The sequence below is a fragment of the Eretmochelys imbricata genome, chromosome 21 (assembly GCF_965152235.1).
Source record: "Eretmochelys imbricata isolate rEreImb1 chromosome 21, rEreImb1.hap1, whole genome shotgun sequence".
NCBI lineage: Eukaryota > Metazoa > Chordata > Testudines > Cheloniidae > Eretmochelys > Eretmochelys imbricata.
The window spans coordinates 11,653,194-11,671,246 of NC_135592.1; the positions used below are offsets into that span (position 1 = coordinate 11,653,194).

General features: G+C 53.9%; 1 protein-coding gene across 1 annotated transcript in view; it reads right to left on the minus strand.

Annotated features, from left to right (window-relative positions):
• Positions 1-4,321: 4,321 nt before the first annotated feature.
• TULP1 (TUB like protein 1) overlaps positions 4,322-18,053 on the minus strand; it is a 31,878-nt gene continuing 18,146 nt past the window's right edge. Inside the window, exons 4-13 of the mRNA XM_077839353.1 lie at positions 17,799-17,912; positions 16,353-16,466; positions 14,964-15,104; positions 14,294-14,391; positions 13,529-13,699; positions 11,424-11,536; positions 8,636-8,744; positions 8,085-8,183; positions 7,496-7,667; positions 4,322-4,455 (exon numbers count right to left, since the gene is read on the minus strand). Of these exons, the coding sequence (XP_077695479.1) occupies positions 4,322-4,455; positions 7,496-7,667; positions 8,085-8,183; positions 8,636-8,744; positions 11,424-11,536; positions 13,529-13,699; positions 14,294-14,391; positions 14,964-15,104; positions 16,353-16,466; positions 17,799-17,912 (1,265 nt within the window). The remainder of the gene's footprint in view (positions 4,456-7,495; positions 7,668-8,084; positions 8,184-8,635; positions 8,745-11,423; positions 11,537-13,528; positions 13,700-14,293; positions 14,392-14,963; positions 15,105-16,352; positions 16,467-17,798; positions 17,913-18,053) is intronic.

Consider the following 18,053-nt stretch of genomic DNA (forward strand, 5'->3'; position numbering starts at 1 on the left):
AATTGTGCGTGTTGAAGTAATTCTGAAAGGTGCTTGTTGTTTATACACTGTGGGGTCTGTTTCTCAATTAGCTTTGTGTTTGCTCTCTGCGGTAGTGTTACAATAATTGTTTATGTTGTGTTGGGCTGGTATTTGGATTAGGTAAACATATTTTTCTAGGGATCAGAGGCAATAATGGGTAAAACTGAAAAAATTCAGATGTTTGACTTGGATGGTACTCACCCAAAAAAACAAAACAAAAAAACACTCTAGGGAAAGTTTTGGGCCAGGCCTTTTAATGAAACTTATAGGTGCCCCCTTTCTGATGGATCCAAATAGCACTGAACTGCTGTTCTTGGTGTATTTTGGCTCTTCGTTTTCCATCTATGCTCAGGTAATCATGAAGAGCATGAAAAAACCCACCCTCAGAAGGTATCCAGACTTTTTCCAGTCTCGGCAGAGGTTTGGTTCCAGTTTGGCATCTGGGCTGAAAGTTTTTACTTTCTACACTTTGATTATCCCTCATTAGAGGCTGCAGGCACAGAAGAACAGTGAATGTAATGGGGACAGACCCTCTGATCTGGAACAATGCAATCCGACCCTCTGATCTGGAACAATGCAATCCGACCCTCTGATCTGGAACAATGCAATCCGACCCTCTGATCTGGAACAATGCAATCCGACCCTCTGATCTGGAACAATGCAATCCGACCCTCTGATCTGGAACAATGCAATCCGACCCTCTGATCTGGAACAGTTGGGTCTGACCTGCCTAATGCTCCACCTTTTAAGCACACAAGAGGTCCTCAGCTCTCATGGTGTGTTGTAGGAGATAAGGCTTGGAGGTGCCCAGGTTGCCTGGTGGTGGTAGGATGAACGATCCCCACCATCTCCTCCATGCTTAGGCCCTACCTTTTTCCTGATACAACAAGGCTACATCCTGGTAAAGGGGGATGAGCTACAAAACTCTCTAGTGCCTCAGACAGAGGGTGGCTGATAGCAGCCCATGGACCAACTCCCGGTGAGAACATGGATGGCTGTTGCAAAAGACGACAGTTCTTTGGGAGTTCCTCTGAAGCACAGCCTTTGTTTGGTTTTTTTAATAATTTGTCTTTAAAAATCAGTCATCTGGGATCACAAACATTACTATGTGTTAGTCATTCTGATTATTGCACGACCCCACATGGCACAACAGGGGTAGGAAGTCAGGGTCTGGTACCTACCTACCCCTGACAACCCACAGGGTAGGAAGGGGTGCAGTGGCTCAGTGAAGGCTGCTCTCTTCTTTGCACTGTGAGCAGTAAGGAGGTACTTTATACCCCGTTACTACACTGTGTGGCTGGGCTTACGTGGACCTGCCTCAGTGCTGGGGCCTGGACTGGATGACTTCTTGAGGTACCTTCCAGTCCTACATTTCTAAGATTCTATAATTAGCACTGGGTTGTTGCCTCTACAGATTTTCCATGGGAGATCAGAGGCCATGACCCCCGGATCCCTGCTAGTTTTGGGGCTGCAGCTCTGGTTTCTTCCCCACCCCCCGCAAGCGTTCATCACCACTGCCTTATTCATGGATTTGCTTGGAAGCCTCGCCATGGCAGTACAGTTGAGTTGTCACTCCACCGAGGGAGTTTATGAAAGAGAAGCAGGGATAGAGTCCCTCCCTGCCCTCAGAACAATGACTGTTAAAGGAGTGGAAAGGGTGACAGCTTAACAGTTAATAGTGACTTCCTTACTGCGTCAATTTACAGAGCACCTTCCAATCCTCCTGATGCACCGACCTGCATGATTCACTGACAGACAACAGTCATCTGATGCCCCACAGCACTTGGCAGCAGTTTAGGACAGGAAGTGAAGAACAGCATGGCATCCAATCGAAGCACAAAGGAGACTGTTCAGTAGGCAAAAGCTAGTTACCCAAATTAGCCCTGGTGTCTTGGCCAAATTTCAAAACGTACCTGCTCTTCCAGAAAACACCCTGGAGAGCTGAAGTGACGAGTGGTCAGAAGGCTGGGCTGGGAGGACTTCTCAGAGAGACAAGGCCATGCCACTAATCAATACACAAGGACTGACTCAGAAGGAAGAGCGCCACGCCTTCTGAGTCATGACCAGCACTTCCTGGAGCACCTTGCATTTCCCCCTTGAGGTCTCTTCTCCAAGTAAGGACCCAACCCAATCATGCTCAGCTTGCCAGGTGGAACCGGATCCCAGCCAGCGGTGGTGTGGCTGCAGGCTGCACTGCCTGCTAGGCAGGGAGGTTAGAACAGGGGTAGGAGCCTTTGCAATTCATATTCATCCAATAAAGGTAACTCAAGGCCCAGTCTGTCTTTTAAGAGAGTCCCCTCCCATTAGGCATTAGGAGGGGGCTGGCTCTGAATCTTTCCTTTGTGGAGCAGCCCAGCTGCGTTTACCTTCCATCCACTTGATGCGAGAGATTTTACATTACTGTGGCCTCAGCTGGTTGCTTCAATATTTGCAGCCATTGGCAAGATTTGGACACTCAAAGCAAGTGGCGCTGGGGCCATTCTCATTCAGAAAGGCCTGTAGGGAAGGAAGGAGGGAGATGACATACACCATGCAGAGGGGATTTGGAGTTCCTCAAGGGCCGACTCCTTGGCGCGTAAGGAAAGGTTAACGACCTCGAAGCATGGACAGAGACTCAAATTGCTCAGCATTTTATGTAGCACAGCGAGTGCTCAACGGCACCTGCTCACAATGGCAGCGTTTTATATCCCGTTTGTGCTGCTATCAATGACTATGCAAGACACAGGGCAATGGAGAATCAGGCCCTGGGTGTAAGAAGCAAGGCAGGAGGGGTCAGAGCTGGGGCCGTTGGGAACCAGGGTGATAGGATACAGGGAGTGGATGAGGCTGAGGGCGGGAGCTGGGAACAGGGTAGGGATCCGGTACAAGACTAGAAGTCAGGTAGCAGACAGCAGGGTCTGTGGTAGCAGCAAACCAGGACTCACCTTGTTGCACAGACACCTTACTTGACAGCTTTCAGAGTAGCAGCCATGTTAGTCTGTATCCGCAAAAAGAAAAGGAGGACTTGTGGCACCTTAGAGACTAACAAATTTATTTGAGCATAAGCTTTCGTGAGCTACAGCTCACTTCATCGGATGCATTACTGTGTCTCTTTCTAGCTTAAATAGTGTACTTGGCCCAATCAGGGACTCTGGAGCTTCTCCAATCAGGTCCCTGTGGGTGATACCTTATCCTTACCCCAGTACTCCAGTCACTAGTAGACCCGTCGGGTGGTGCTGGTGTTGTGGATGCAGGCCCAGGTTCAGAGCCTGCAGATAGTCACAAGGGGCCACTTCCCAATGGGTGCACCGGGGGGAGATGGTAATGCCTAGGTTTGGAATTAGGTCCATCTCTGCTCCTACAAAATCCAGGCAAGCTCTTTACAAAGCTTGGGCCAGGTGCTGGTTAGAAGTGCCTTCACAAGTACATACCATGAACCAGCCGTGTCTGCTGCATAGCTAGAGGCCAGAGTATTGCTCTTCAAGAAATCAATACATCTTCTGCCTGGAGAGGGAGGAATCACATTGGCTGGACAGTGCGAGTGAGGGATACACTTACCCTTCCATTCCCTTGCTGTACCTATTCTGGGGATAGAGAAAGCACTCTGGTCCAGCACGAAGTTCAGTTTCATTTTTTTAATGAACAGAGACTTGTCACCACAGTTTTTCATTTATTGACCGTTATCATACAAAGAAAACAAATTAACTGCCTCCCACACTCCTTTGTTATTTAAATCTAATGCTGCAATATATAAAACAGAATCTAAAAACCTCTAAAAAAGTACTTCCAGGACTCCGAGGAACTTCCTGAAAGGATGAAGTCAGAGTAACCATTGGGCTCATCTGCTAAGTATATAGAGGGAGCGATTCTGCTTTGTGGTCTGGGACCAGTGACCAGTTCTGAACCACCCAGAGACTCGATGGAGACAAGAGTACATGATATTCTGGTATTCTACAGTAATGATCCAACCCACTATAGCTTAAAAGAGCATCCCTGCAGTGCTTGGGGCCATCTCTTCCATCAGGGTGGAAGCTGAGGAAGACAGAACAGTGACTGTGTGATATCTGACCTGCTACACCCTAATCGGTAGATACATATTTGCATTTAACGACTCCACTTGGTCTCCTTCAGCACCACTGTCCAGGTGTGCACAGGTAACATTAGTAATACCAGTCCAGCTGTTATTCACATCTGCAGAGTGATTCACGGGTTCTCGATTGTCAGCACAGATCCCCGTATTGTAGGCAAACCCCTGTCTAGCTCAGCCCCTCCGACTGGCCTAGGCTCAGGACAGCTCAGGGACGTAGGGCTCCCAGGTGTGTTATTCACAGGCCAGCTTCCCATCAAAGCTGGACAGGGCAATGGCGAAAGCCTGCACGGCGCACATGGGATAGTTGTAGTCCATGGTGAAAGCGTCGTCCGCCACGCGGCCGAACTGCATCACAATGTAGTCAGCTGAAAGAGAGGAGGTAAGAGGCCACCAGGGCAAACATGCACACAAACAGGTTCCTGGGCTGGTCTGAGTGCCAAGGGTCAAAGCCCCACACCCTCGACTCAGCCAGGCAGCCAGAACTCTGGCTTAGGAGACTGCCCAAGGCTACGCAGTCTCTGGCAGAGGCCAGAACAGAATTCAGATCTCCAGCGGCCTGGTCCCTCCCAGTCACTTTGAACCTTGTGAGCCGCATCAGTTTCCCCATCGGTGACCCAGGGATAACTGAATGGGTTGAGAGGCTTGATTCATTAATGCTTTGAGATCCCTGACGAGGAGGAGGCACCAGATGAACTGCTCCTCTATAGCATCCAGAAAACCCACGAGGAAGTCCATCTGGTGACATTTCCAGCTCAGTTTTTCAGATCCCAGAGGCTGAAGTCATACCCCTAGGGATCTGAATGCCCAGGGGCTCAGTTTGAACCCAACCTCTGCAGTTTGTCCATCGAAGGTGACCTTCCAAAGAAGCAATGTCGCTTACGTCACGTCTCCGCGTTTCAGTGTGTGGGTCCTGCACCTGCTGCCAGCTCCCAGGCGGTGGCTGAGCGAAGCACCGCGCCATGGGGGACTGAATGGCCGCGGGGCTCTCGCTCAAATGTCAAACCCAGCAGAGCAGGAGGGGGCTGAGCAGGGTGGAGGCAGAGCTCAGCCACTTGCCTGACAATAAGCGTTGCCATTTAATCAGCAGAACCAGCCCTGCCCCTCTCAGCGCCGCTCCCTTACTGATAGGGTAAGAGACCACAGGAGCCCCAGACCCTGCCTCTCCCAAGGGGAAACTGATCCCTTGCTAGAATTCCTGACCTGACCATTCTCAGCACTGCAACTCAGTGGCACTCCCCCAGCCCACAGCCTCTCCTTTTTCCTTTTGTTACAACAGCGAGGGTGACAGGAAAGCTGTAAAAATAACCGGGAGGCCCCCTGACAGGTTCTTTCTGTCCTGTAATCCAACACTCTGGACACAAACGTCCCCTGATTGGACTGGACAGGTGACAGGCAGAAGAGTCTCTCACTGCTTTGCACACTTCATAAAGCCGCTGAGCTGCCCTCGCTCACATATTCGCAGGTGGTCTCTGCCTTGAGTCTGGGGCACAGGGTGGGTGGAGCCCGACAGCCCCCAAGCAGTCAGCTGTCTGAACTTCGAACCCTCTGACTGATCCTCAGGGACCTTCCAAATCCAGCCAACTCATGAAGCCAACCAAGTAAAATGTCGCTCTGTCTCCAGCATCAGCCGAGTTGGAACGGAGCCAACACAGGATTGTTTCGCCCTCTGGGTGAGACTCCCCCGCCCTGGAGCAGAGGCTGTACGAGGTCTGTGGATTGCTGAACTCCCACTTATGCCCAGGGGCCAGAATTTTCAAAGAGTCTCATCACACCCCCCAACTTGGGGCCAGGTTTCCCAAAGAGCCCAGCTCCCCAAAGCTGATCACCTACCTAGCCTGACCTCCGGAAAAGCACAGGCCCCCGAGAACTGCCCCAAATCATTCTTCCCTCTATGGTCGTACATGGGATGCGGGGAGTTCAGATGCCATGGATTCAAAACCAGCCACAAAAGGGGCCCATGTAACACTGGTGTAAGCAGGTGCTCAGCTATTGGCATCAGTGGGAGCTGGGCTTGCTTACACCAGGGCTGGATTTGGTCTGTGACCCTTCCTGGGCTCTACCCTTTGCTTATTGAATGGGTTTCGGTGCGGGGTGCTCACTGCCTCTCTTGTCCCCCTTCCCCCAGCTCAGGACCTGGGCCCAGCGGGCCCAGGTTGGGGCGACCTGCTCCTGGAGCTGTCCCCGTCAGCGGGGCCCCAACCAGGAATGGCCAGCGGCACCGACGGCCTGGGTGGGGACTTCTGGACAGCTTCGTCCTAGGGCCTTATCCTAGTTATTCATCCAGTGACCAGCAGCGAGAAACTGAGCCAGGAGCCCTTGTTTAAAGGCCAGGAGGGGAACAGTTTCCTTGCAGCTCGAACCGCGCCCAGGGAAGGTTCCAGGCTCAAGCTGCACGAGCCGGGCTGGGGAACGGCAGAACTTGGGCAGGCTCCCCCGTCCACCAGATCCAGGTAGCCCCAGTCCCCTCGCACAACCTGCCTGGCCCTCTGGCTCCCCCTGGTGCTCCACTCCAGCACGATCCACACGGAGCACGAATTTGGCCCACCATGGGCACAGAGCTATGAGTAGAAAGGCTCCTCAGGGGTACCATTCTGCTTGGACAATGGGCCAAACGCTCCCTCGGAGCAGGTTCCTTGCAGAGCGTAGCCCCTTATTTAAAGTGAGATTATGGTCCGGAAACTCACACCCGGACTCCTCTCAGATCAAATGGACTGCAAGTTTCCAAGCGGGAGCAGGACCTCTCCAGCTGCAAATCCCACCAGTCAGCCTGCTGGGACCGTTCCTTCTCCCCCGCTGTAAAGATTCTGCCCCCACCACTGGCTGCCTGACTCTCCGGCTGATGCCTGAAGCTGACAGACTCAGCTGACCCTCCGGAGTGGTGCTGGCTTTGAAGGGCCGTCAGGAGCAGAAACTCGCTTTGGCTCAGATGCTGCCTATGCCCAGGGAGCAGAAAGGGCGAATGACGTGACCGTGCTCAGTAAGGTGCGTGCCCAGCACTGGAGCTGCCACGTCAGTAACGTGCGAGCCCCAGAGCAGGGCGCCAGGACTGTGCTCCGGGGACAGACCTCAGCAGCCCACCTCCTGACCTCAGCGGGAAAAGCTGCGGAGGACACCACATCCTCCACAGGCTCCCAGTTCCTGTCTGGTGCCAATTCAAGGCCCAGATCAGCTTTCCCTTCATATCCCAGGGACACAGATACTCTGCCCCGGGATAATGCTGCTCACAGTGACCAGACTGAAGCTCACAAGCACAAAACCTAAGCCAGAGAGATGGCATGAGAGCCCTCCAGACTGACAACCTCCACCTCATCTTGCCATAGCTTGCTCAGGGAATTGCCTGTGACTCGCACGCTGTTCCCTGACCGGGAAATTGACCTTGCATGGTGACTCTCCCTATGGACTTACGATCGTTGCTGTGCACGATCTGGAAGTTCTTGACGGAGGCATGGGTGACTCTGCCATGGAAGTTCAGGACGTAAGACTGGGTCTCATCATTCCATACCGGGGCCTTGTTGTGCAGCTCGATCAGGTTGTCCATGTTCTTGTTCTGCCATCTTGTAAGCAGCCCGTCGTTATCCTGGGACCAGAGAGAAAACACGCTCAGGAGACAGCACAAGAAAGGCGTGTGTGAGTCTTTCTACCCCTGTGAATATTTCCCAGGATGTGCAGGGTCTGGATGAGGCTGTGTACAATGTTTGCACACCCGTGTACTCCTCCCGACATCAAGGGGAGCTGGCCACGGAGATCCAAGGCGGTATATGGTCCCATGTGTGCATCCGGGCACTTGTGTGGACCTTCCATGCCCCTTTAAATCGTCTCCATGCTGTAGGCTTCTGCCATTCTGTTTGAGTTCTTATACCATGCCTGTCCCCGTGGCATCTGAGTGCCTGGGTGGGGAACTACCAGCTCCCTTAGGGATTGCTAAGAAGTGGGCTATGCCACGGAGGAAAGCGGGGGCCTGCTCCCAGCATTGCTGGCTGGTGCGCCAACTTACGTTTCGGGGCCGGATTGGCACCCGCTCATTGTCCGAATTCATTCCAGGGATGATCACCGTCATCTTCCGGGGTCCTTTGAACCCTAAAACGTTTGTCTCCTGAAACAGAAACCCCAGCGGTCTCCTCAGTACGTCACTGGAGGCTCACGCATGCCGAACAGGGAGAACAAACATCCCACTCAGGACTTAGCAGCTCTTTCCTGACCCACTGGTACCAGCAGCGCGCGTCCGGGACTCCCTATCGTGACCTGGATACGCAGTGCTCCACACTGCCCTGCCTCCCATCCAGATGTGCACACAGCGCAGCTGGGATGCGTGTACGGAGAAGCTCGTCCTGCCGCCGCCCAGGCTGTGCCTGCCCGGTGGCTCAACCTCTGCTCTCCAGGACAGGATGCAGGACAGCCGCGTTTACTGGCAGTGAATCCGGGAATCTCTCAGTCTGGCACAGACTGCAGCGGGCACAGGAGTCTGAGTAGCCACTGTGGGATGCTGCCCAGTGAGCGTGGTTCTCTACCAGGGGAAGGTGGAAGGAGCCTATGTCTGTTACTTACATACACGACGGCTGACAGCTCCTGTCGCACGTTTGACCAGTCGGCGTTAGCTCTGTCGGGGTTCACGCCATTATCAAACACGGTAAACTTAGTCCCCATTAAGTTGGATCTACAACAAAAGACAAAAATCGGGCTGAGGACCTGGGGGTGGTGGTGTATGTGCCACCATCACCCCTCTCCTGATCCTCTATTTGTCCTTCCTTAGGTTACCCTCTGTGCTGCTCTGAAAGGGGTCTCCAGGGCACCAGGGTATCTCAGCAGATGCCCCCCAGCAGCACAATCAAAGGGAGGAAACAGGAGGGAATGTGGGGTCTTTGCAGTGGTCCCCAAAGCCCAGATCTCTGCGCAGGGAGCGAGAGGAGCAGCTCTCCTCCACCAGAGTCTGTCAAGGACAGTCACTTACTGACAAGCACCTGATTAATGGGGAGGTGGGAGGTGCATGGGCTGTATCCTGCACAGGGAACAACCTGCACCAGGCCCAGCTCTGTACGGCCACATGAGACTCCAAGGCATGGAAGAGCTTCCTCCAGACCCAGCTGCCCCTTGCACACAGCTTCCCTGATCCATCGCACCCTTCAGTTTGCCTTGCACATTTGTGTAGATTGCTGGCATTTCCCTGGATAGCCAAGTGAGGCTGGATCTAGGCACAGAGGAGACTTGGGGGTCCCAATCCCACCGTGCTTCCCAATGACCCTTTTCACCAATGCAGCAACCAAGCAGGTCTCCTAACTGCAAATGCACCCTGGATTCCTTTACACCAGGGTTGTCGTGCTTTGAGGGGCTTTGTGGGTAAGATTCTGGATAGGCACCTGCTACACACAACTGAGCAGAAACATACACTCTGCAGCGGGAGAATAGCATGTCACAGACACTGGTCAGTTTGTGGGTGAGTCCCATGGCCCCTGCACTAGTCCTGCTATACCCCCATATAAGTGGGGGCTTGTGTGCGCGCTGGTTTAACTTAAAAGGGTTTAAATAAGGGATGCAAAGTCTCACGTTGACCCTCGTAAATGGGTTTAAACTGGTTCTCTCTGTAACTTGCACCTGCAAAGTTACTCACTCATGCTACCTCGATGTAAGACAACGGGTTAGCACTGACCGAAGAGAGTCCACACACAGTGTTGTGCTGGTATAACAAAACCTGTTTGCAATCACACCTTTAGGTAAACTGGTGCAACTCTGCACGCAGAGCAGGTCTTGGCTCCCTGGGCAGCTCTGTGCTTAGCCTACGCTTGAGGTAGCCCGCCTCCGCTAGTCACTGCATTGCACTGAGCTAACATCCTGTCATTTATGGGTGCTCGCAGGGTGGAACCTGTCTCTGAACTGCCATACACACAGCTGCCTCCCACCCCCTGCTCCAACAGACCACAGTGAACTCCCCTGGCCGGCAGCGAAGGCTGCTGGGACGTGCAGGACTCCTCCCTGCTGAAAGCAGGGTCAAGAGGCGACCTCTCTCCCCTTCAGAAAGAACCAGACGAGCCAGTTCTCCCCTCCCTGCCCCCCAGCGCCAGTCCAGAAGCCAGATCTAGTCACAGGAGGCTCCAGTTCCAGCCAGAAAAGCTGTGACCCCCAGCTGCAAAGTCAGAAGGACTCAACTGGGTCGCAGTGGGAAGCAGCAACCTAGACAACACGTGCACCCTCTTCGGCTCCTCATTGTGTTTCCAAGCAGCTGCCAATCTTGGGTCCCCTCCCGCCAAGAGTTGTCTTTTGGGAGGCTGAACTGTGTGGGACTCATTCCTCCACCCGAGGGATTCAGTGCAAGCCCCGTTCCCCCTGCCCCATGTCCATGGGGGACATGTTCTCCCCACATCACCCATCGAAGGACCAGTTTCCACCCTATGTGCAGTATCAGTGCAGGGCCTGCACTGTAGATAGTAAGCCAACCTGCCCGAATGGAGCTGGGGGGGAAGCTGAATGGTGCAGTGTGGGCCACATCTCCATGTAGGAAGGAGGGTACGTACATGGGAAACTATACCTGAGCCCGGGAAGTGAGGGAAGCAGGGGTGGAAGGATCACCCCTTGCCCACTGTCTCCTGATAGCTTTTAGACATCAATTTAGTGCAAGTGAAAGGAGCCAGATGGACAGTCCTGGAGTCCTCCCTGTATCCCTGCAGCCGGGACAGACTAGAGAGGGACAGGGCTAGCTGCTCTCACGCTGCACCCACCAGGGGCCCATCCTGTTCTGGACGGACCCCTCTAGGGCTGAGATAAAGTTCAGTCCCAATGGCCCAGACTGCCCCTGGATGCTCTGCCGAGGCTGCTAGCCAGGGGGCTGATTAGTGTCAAGTATGAAGGCATTTTTCATGATGTGAACAACTGTCCATGGGGAACACGATTGGGACCCACCAAATCACTGCCTGCAGCCTACCCAACAGCCCTTGGTTGGTGACCACTTGCACTCATTACCGACCAGGATGGGATCTGAACCCGTGACCCATCCCTCCCAACATGGGCTGTCAAATTCTGTCTGGAGGGAAGGGCCCGGGAGCCCTCCACTTGCCACAGAGCATTCACTTCACCATGCAGCAGCGTTTGCTAAACCAGGGTTTTACACAATCCCAGCAGATGGGGCTTCAGAGCCGCAGGAACAGGAGAATGCAGGAAATCGCCCAGGCAGCAGGAGACCTAGGCTGGCATGATTCCAGCCATACAGGGCAGACGCTGCAATATAGCAGATATTCTCACTTCACTCCCTAGCACGGTCACCTGCTGAGAAATTGCTCTGGAGTCATGGAAATGGGAGGCGGGACAGGACTCTGTTTTGCTGGTGCCACAGCTTTTCTCATACCTCAACTTCCCAATGAAGTTCTCTCCGCCTCGGGACAAATCAGTGGGATCAATGGAAATCAGGTAGTTCGAGGTCTTGCTCTTTTTCCGCTTCCGACCAGCCAGCAGGAACACCTGTCGGAGACAGGAAGGAAGGGGCAGGATTACAGGGGCTGAGCGGGAGTTGCTCAATTGTTGCAACTCACGGTAAGTAGGACTGAAGCCACACACCTTGAAGAACTTCTACCTGGCTCAAAACACACTCAAGCTGCTTACTAACAGGCTGCTGGGAATACAGCACGTGGTGCATGACCTCCCTAGTAAATACAGAGCTCAGTACAAGGCCACTGTCCTGATATGCAAAGCCCTCCTGGTGACCTGCCTTAGCTACCATAGAGATCGCATGTCTCCAGGACCACCACCGTCTGTGACGGTTGCCTTCCCTGGAACAATGAAACACCACACAGGAGAAGCTCGGAGTGCTCTGCAGGAGGCAGCTTTCACAGGAGCTGGGCCTAGACCCACTGATGCAAGAGATGGGAATGACTAGGGAGCTCACCATGTTCCAGACTAACTGCTAGACTCATGTCTGGGACTTAGATTTCCATGGATCCTTACTTTCCTTTGGGGGGGGGTCTTTTTAAAGTCTCTGGGGATGGTGGTTCTTGGACATTCTGGCTTGTGCGATAGGACAAGCTCATGAGGGCCAGTCTTGTGACATTTACGTGACCCATATTGCAGCAGAACAAGATACAAGAGGAGAGGGTGGCAGCCCAATGTCACCGGGCTGTGATTGTGATGACATCTTATGGGTCTCCCAAATGGAGACACTCTCAAAGACACTGGTTACGCGGTGACCCTGCCTGGGGAGTTCGGTTCTGTGCCGGGCCTTGTATTCACACACTGGGTATGTCTACGCTGCAAATTAAAACCCATGGTGCAGAGTCTCAGAGCCTGGGTTAATTGACTTGGGCTCTCAGGATATGCCTACACAGGGTATGCGAGGTGGGAAGGCCCCAAAGTCTACATAGCAATGGAACAGCCCCGCATCCCGAGCCCAAGTCACCTGGCCAGCCACGGGTTTTTCTTTGCAGTGTAGACGTACCCCCCGTGGCGAGGGCTTTCTAACTGCACCTGCTGAGCGACAGAATCGCACTGGATGTAAAGAGCCTGGGGTATCTCCCAAGGCGGACTGTGGGAATATGGACGGAAGGGAACAGATCCATCAGCAGACAAATGCATTTCAAATCGCAAGCTGCAGCCCTACTCCAGGAGCAGCGTGAAAACTGCACCACTGAATCAGCATCACCATTGGAAATGGGGCATCAGCTCCTGGGAGGGGTGCATCTTCAGGGAGACACAGTGGGCCTGAACTGAACAGGAGCGCTGACTGTCACCCTTCTCCCAGCAGTACGCACACCTACATGGCTGCCGCATGGGTCCGTGACACTGCTCTCAGGCTGCAGCAAAGAGGGGAAACCACCATGGAATATCAGGAGGCAGAGATGGGAAAGACTCATTGGGACAAACTCAGCCTTGGTGTAACTCCAGTGATGGCAATGGGCTTACGCCCGGGATGATTCTGACCTGTTAGGCCATTGTTCATCTCTATAGTACTTTGTCCAGCTTTAAGTGTCCCGACCAGCTCTACTCAGGAATTCTCCAACAAAACGTTTTTCGCGCCTGAGCAAAGGTTGGTTTCAACCAATCTCCCGATTCGAAGAACGTTTGAAACCTCCTGAAGCTGCCAGGTCGGCTTGTTCCACAGGTCCAGAACAAAACCTTTCACTTTACGATTCAAAATGACATTCCCTTTCGACATCTCTGTCAATTCAACTGACACCAGGTTAAAAACCAAGTTACAAGGTCCGAGTGGAAGTGAAACATTTCAAACTTCGCAAAAAGGAACACTTTGATGGATGCCGGCTGAGATGATCATTGGCTCACCACGTTTTCTGAGATGGGGACTTTTTGCCTCATTTCAGGGTGGGAAAAATTGTGCAAAAACTCTCGTGGGGCAGGAAAACCATTCCCCACTGAGCTCTCACCCTGAGTGAGGGGTTTGCCCCGATCCCTGGGAGGCATACTCCACAGTCTAATAGGCTGGGACCTCATTTCACTGCTTGCCTTTTTCTCATTGTCCAGGTGCAGGTAATATGTAGGGTAGAGGCCCCGGTCCATCCCCTTCTTGTCTCGAGTGACCCGACACTTGATGGTCACCCCCTGAGGGGCCGGCCGCAGCACAAAGTCCTCCAGGTTGTCCACTTCGATGACAGGGGACGGCGGCCTCTCCTCCTTCTGTGGCCCAGCCGGCACCCAGGACGGAAAGGGGAGAAGGCTTTAGGGAGGGCTTGTTTCAGGCACACGCCGCTCTAGGGCTTTCCGGAAAGAAAGCGTTAGCAGCCAGAAACACACCCACCGCCAAGTGTTGTGTGCCCAAACGTATCTCGCTCTGGCACTTTCCTTTCCCTTCCAGTCACAAAGCTGCTCCCTGGGCCATATTCCTCATCTCCCCTGGGTCTGGCCAGTCAAGTGCCAGGCTCCTCAGCATCTCCCTTCTCTGAACTCAGTCCCCCCAGCCACTGCGGGAACCTGCCAGGGCGACCCCCTCCCCCTGGCCACTGCAGGAACCTGCCGGGGCGACCCCCTCCTCCCAGCTGTTGTGGGAACCTGCCGGGAGCCCCTTTAGGCAGCCCCACCCTCCATTCTTTCTGTGGCCCTGCTCTGCGAGATGGGCTTCCTGCCCATCCTCCCGCCCTCCTTCAGCATTAACACCAGAAAGCTCCTGCGACTGCCCCTGGATTTGGCTCCGGGTCTGCCGTACCCCAGAGGTGAGGGAGCTTGTGAGGAAACCCCTGTTCCCAGTGCTGGCCATTAGCCCTGGCCTTTTACCTTCTTGGACTTCTTCCCTTTCCCTTTCTTATTGGAGTTCTTCTGAGGGCTTTCCGAGGCCTCTCCCTCGCTCCCCTCCCTGGCGGCTTTGGGGAGAGCTGCGGACAGAAACGCGCACAATGGGCATCGCCCGCTTTGCTGCCCAGAAGCGGCCCAGACCCCATCAGCCCAGCTCCGCCGGCATCGCAGCGGGATGGCGGGGAGGAGCTGAGCGCGCTGGCAGGTGGAGGGCACCGGTGGATTGATTGCCCCCCGGGAGCAGAGCATGTGGAATGGCCCGCACAGCCTACCGGCAGTGGCAGCTCATGACTGAAGCAATGTGATGGGTACCCTGCTAGCAAAGGGAGGGCAAGGGGATCCTAACTCGGTCACATCGAGCTGCTGGCCTGGACAAGCAGCCACTGGGGCATTTGTGCACGAGGCAAGTCAACGGACATGGCCGATTCCACTAGTTAAAGTAGCCAGCAGGGAGCAACACATTCTCCTCCTCTAGAGCCCAAATATATGACACACAATAATACCCCCACCTGGTGAAGATGGAAGAGTTTGTAACCCCAGGGGTCCAGTATCTGCCCATGTGCTGCCCTGCTGCTGGCCCTGAGCAATGGGACTTGTACCCGTCTGTGCCCAGAGCCTGCCATGGTGCACCCCCAGCTCAGGGAGCACCCACCTTTCTTTTTGGTCTTCTTCTCTTTGTGGTTGTCGCCTCCCGCCTGGAACATGGAAGCTGCGTCCTTTTTCGTGTTGGGTTTGATTGGCTTGGTGCTGGAATCGGAGTCGTCTTCTGCCTCGCTGTTCGTGAGAGCTGGGGCTATGGGGAGACACGCGCACAGAGGAATCAGTCAAGAGAGGGCTACGGATGCCTGTGCTAATGCTCGTGCCTTTCGTCTGAGAATCTCAAAGCCATCGAGAGACGCTGAAGATGGAGCCCGTATGCATCTGTCATGACAAGGGAATATTTCGCTCAGGAGAATGGAGTTACTCAGGGTGGGTTTTGGTCAAGATCTGGCTGGCGGCAGTCAAAAAAGTGACCAGAATGTTGGGAATCATTAAGAAAGGGGTAGATAATAAGACAGAAAATATCATGTTGCCTCTCTATAAATCCATGGTACGCCCACATCTTGAATACTGCGTGCAGATGTGGTCGCCCCATCTCAGAAAAGATATATTGGAATTGGAAAAGGTTCAGAAAAGGGCAACAAAAACTATTAGGGGTTTAGAACAGCTTCCGTATGAGGAGAGATTAATAAGACTGGGACTTTTCAGCTTGGAAAAGAGACGGCTAAGGAGGGATATGATTGAGGTCTATAAAATCATGACTGGTATAAAGAAAGTAGATAAGGAAGTGTTGTTTACTCCTTCTCATAACACAAGAACTAAGGGTCACCAAATGAAATTAATAGACAGCAGGTTTAAAACAACAAAAGGAAGTATTTCTTCACACAACGCACAGTCAACCTGTGGAACTCCTTGCCAGAGGATGTTGTGAAGGCCAAGACTATAACAGGGTTCAAAAAAGAACTAGATAAATTCATGGAGGATAGGTCGATCAATGGCTATTAGCCAGGATGAGCAGGGATGGTGTCCCTAGTCTCTGTTTGCCAGAAGCTGGGAATGGGCGACAGGGGATGGATCATTTGATGATTCCCTGTTCTGTTCATTCCCTCTGGAGCTCTTGGCACTGGCCACTGTGGGAAGACAGGATGCTGGGTTGGATGGACCTTTGGTCTGACTCAGTATGGAAATTCTTATGTTCTTATGTAACACCTTCACTCTTCGGAGACGTGCCATGGGTCTATTACTGATCGCACGGGCCTCATCCAAACGTCATACAGCCACGTGCCAGGGGAACCGGGTCAGCACTGAGGCAGAGCAGGGTGCTTCCCCTGCTGAAGCATCACCAGAGTTCCTGGGAGGTCTCTCATCCAAGTACTGACCACCCAGCCCTAGCCATATCCCAAGGGCTCCTGTGGTACCAGTGGTGATTCCTTGTGCGCCCTTTGTTGATGACGAGAGCTCTGGGGGCCCAGGGGATGTATGGGCAGTTGTCGCCCTTCACCTTTCTTTTTGCCTTTTCTCTCCTTCTTGTCCCCGCTCACTTGGAACATGGACGTCGGCTCCTTCTTCATGGGCTTGGCAGCTCTGGGCTTGGCATCGCAATCACTTTTGTCTCCTATTGGGAGGGAGAAAGGAGGAGGGAGAAAGAGGGCAGAAGCAGGGAGGGCGGAGGGAATAGTGAGGGGTAAGTGATGGGGCGGGGGGGGAGAGAGAGAGAACAGGGAGGAGTGGGGACAAGCCCGGGAGCAAGGAAAGAGGGAGGGGGAGGAACGGGGGAAAAGCCAGGTGTGTTGAGGGGAGAGCGCAAAGGGCAGGGAGGAGATGAGAGAGAGAAGGGGGACACAGGGATGTAACTTTGGGGCCTCTGGAGACGCAGACACAGGAGAGCCCCAGCCCTCTGCTGCCCTCCTCCCTCAGCCACTTCCCTGGAGGCTTGGGGCCTCAGCTGGCCAGTGGTCCCTGTTCATTCCCAGCCTGGGTGTTAACTGCTCAGTCCTGCTGACTTCCCTAATAACCACCCATTGCAACTCACCACCTCTGGCTGGCGCTTCCCTCAGGCCAGCCCTGAGCCAGGGCTCTCCCTGGATCCGAGCTGCCCTCTCCATGTCCTGCCTGCGTCCCAGGCCCCCATCTCCTGCTCTCTAGCAGTGTGTGTCCCTTAACACCCAGGCTGAGCCTGCTCCACTGACCCAGGGGGGAGAGAGATTCCCTGTTGGCCCCTCCGGGAGAAGGCTAATTGGAAGACAATGCTGAGAACACCCTGCCAGCAGAGGGTCTCTCCCTCAGCCATATGCTGGCGGGGAACTCGGACTCGGGCTCTGGCTGGGAGAAACAAATCCCCTGTGGTTTAGCCTCAAGGGTGCTTGATTGGAAAGAGCCTCGTCCGCCCCGCCATGCACGGCGGTGGATCCTCAGGCTCTGGAAGCTCAGCTCTGCGAAGGACTCTAAATGCCGAGGTCCATCTGACTCCCGGGCTGTCCGCTTACAAGGCGGAGACATCCCGAAGCCAGGCAAAGAAACACCAGCTCCAGCCCAGCTGCCTCGGTTGACAGGGAAATGGAAATATGCAGCTAAAGGATCCTTCCACTCCTGTCCCCTTGGGCATTTCCTGGAGAGGGACTCTGATGTACACACACAGATCCCCAGAGACAGAGGGTACCTCACCTGGCCTTGCCTCAACATAGCATCTGAGCACCTCACGCCCTTTGTCCGGGCGGACTGTGGTCCCCATCGCACAGAACAGGGACTGAGGCTCGTAAAGGGGGAGTGACTTACCCAAGAGTCACACCCGGGGTCTGCGGAGGAGCAGGGAATTGACCCAGCTCCCCCAAGTCCTAGTCTAGCACCCTCACCCCTGAAGCATCCTTCCTCTCACTCACACAGCAGGGTTCACTCCCAGGGTTCACCTCCACATGCCAGCCCTTTCTCCGGGGCTCCAGCTGCTGACCTTTCAGCTTGGGTTTTCTCTCCCTGCTTTCTCCAGCTGGGATTTCTTTGGGGAGCTTCTTTTTTGGCTTCTTCGGCGGGTCATCGTTCTCCGCCTCCTCCTCCTCAGAGTTCTCTGGAAGTTTGGGGGTGGGGGGGAGCAGAGAGGGGATGAAATGAAGATTAAAGAAAAAGGGACACTGCCACATTACGACGGCTCCGCCTGCCCTGTTTAGAGGAACTTTCTCCACTGCTGGGGTCTAGCCTGGGGCCCACT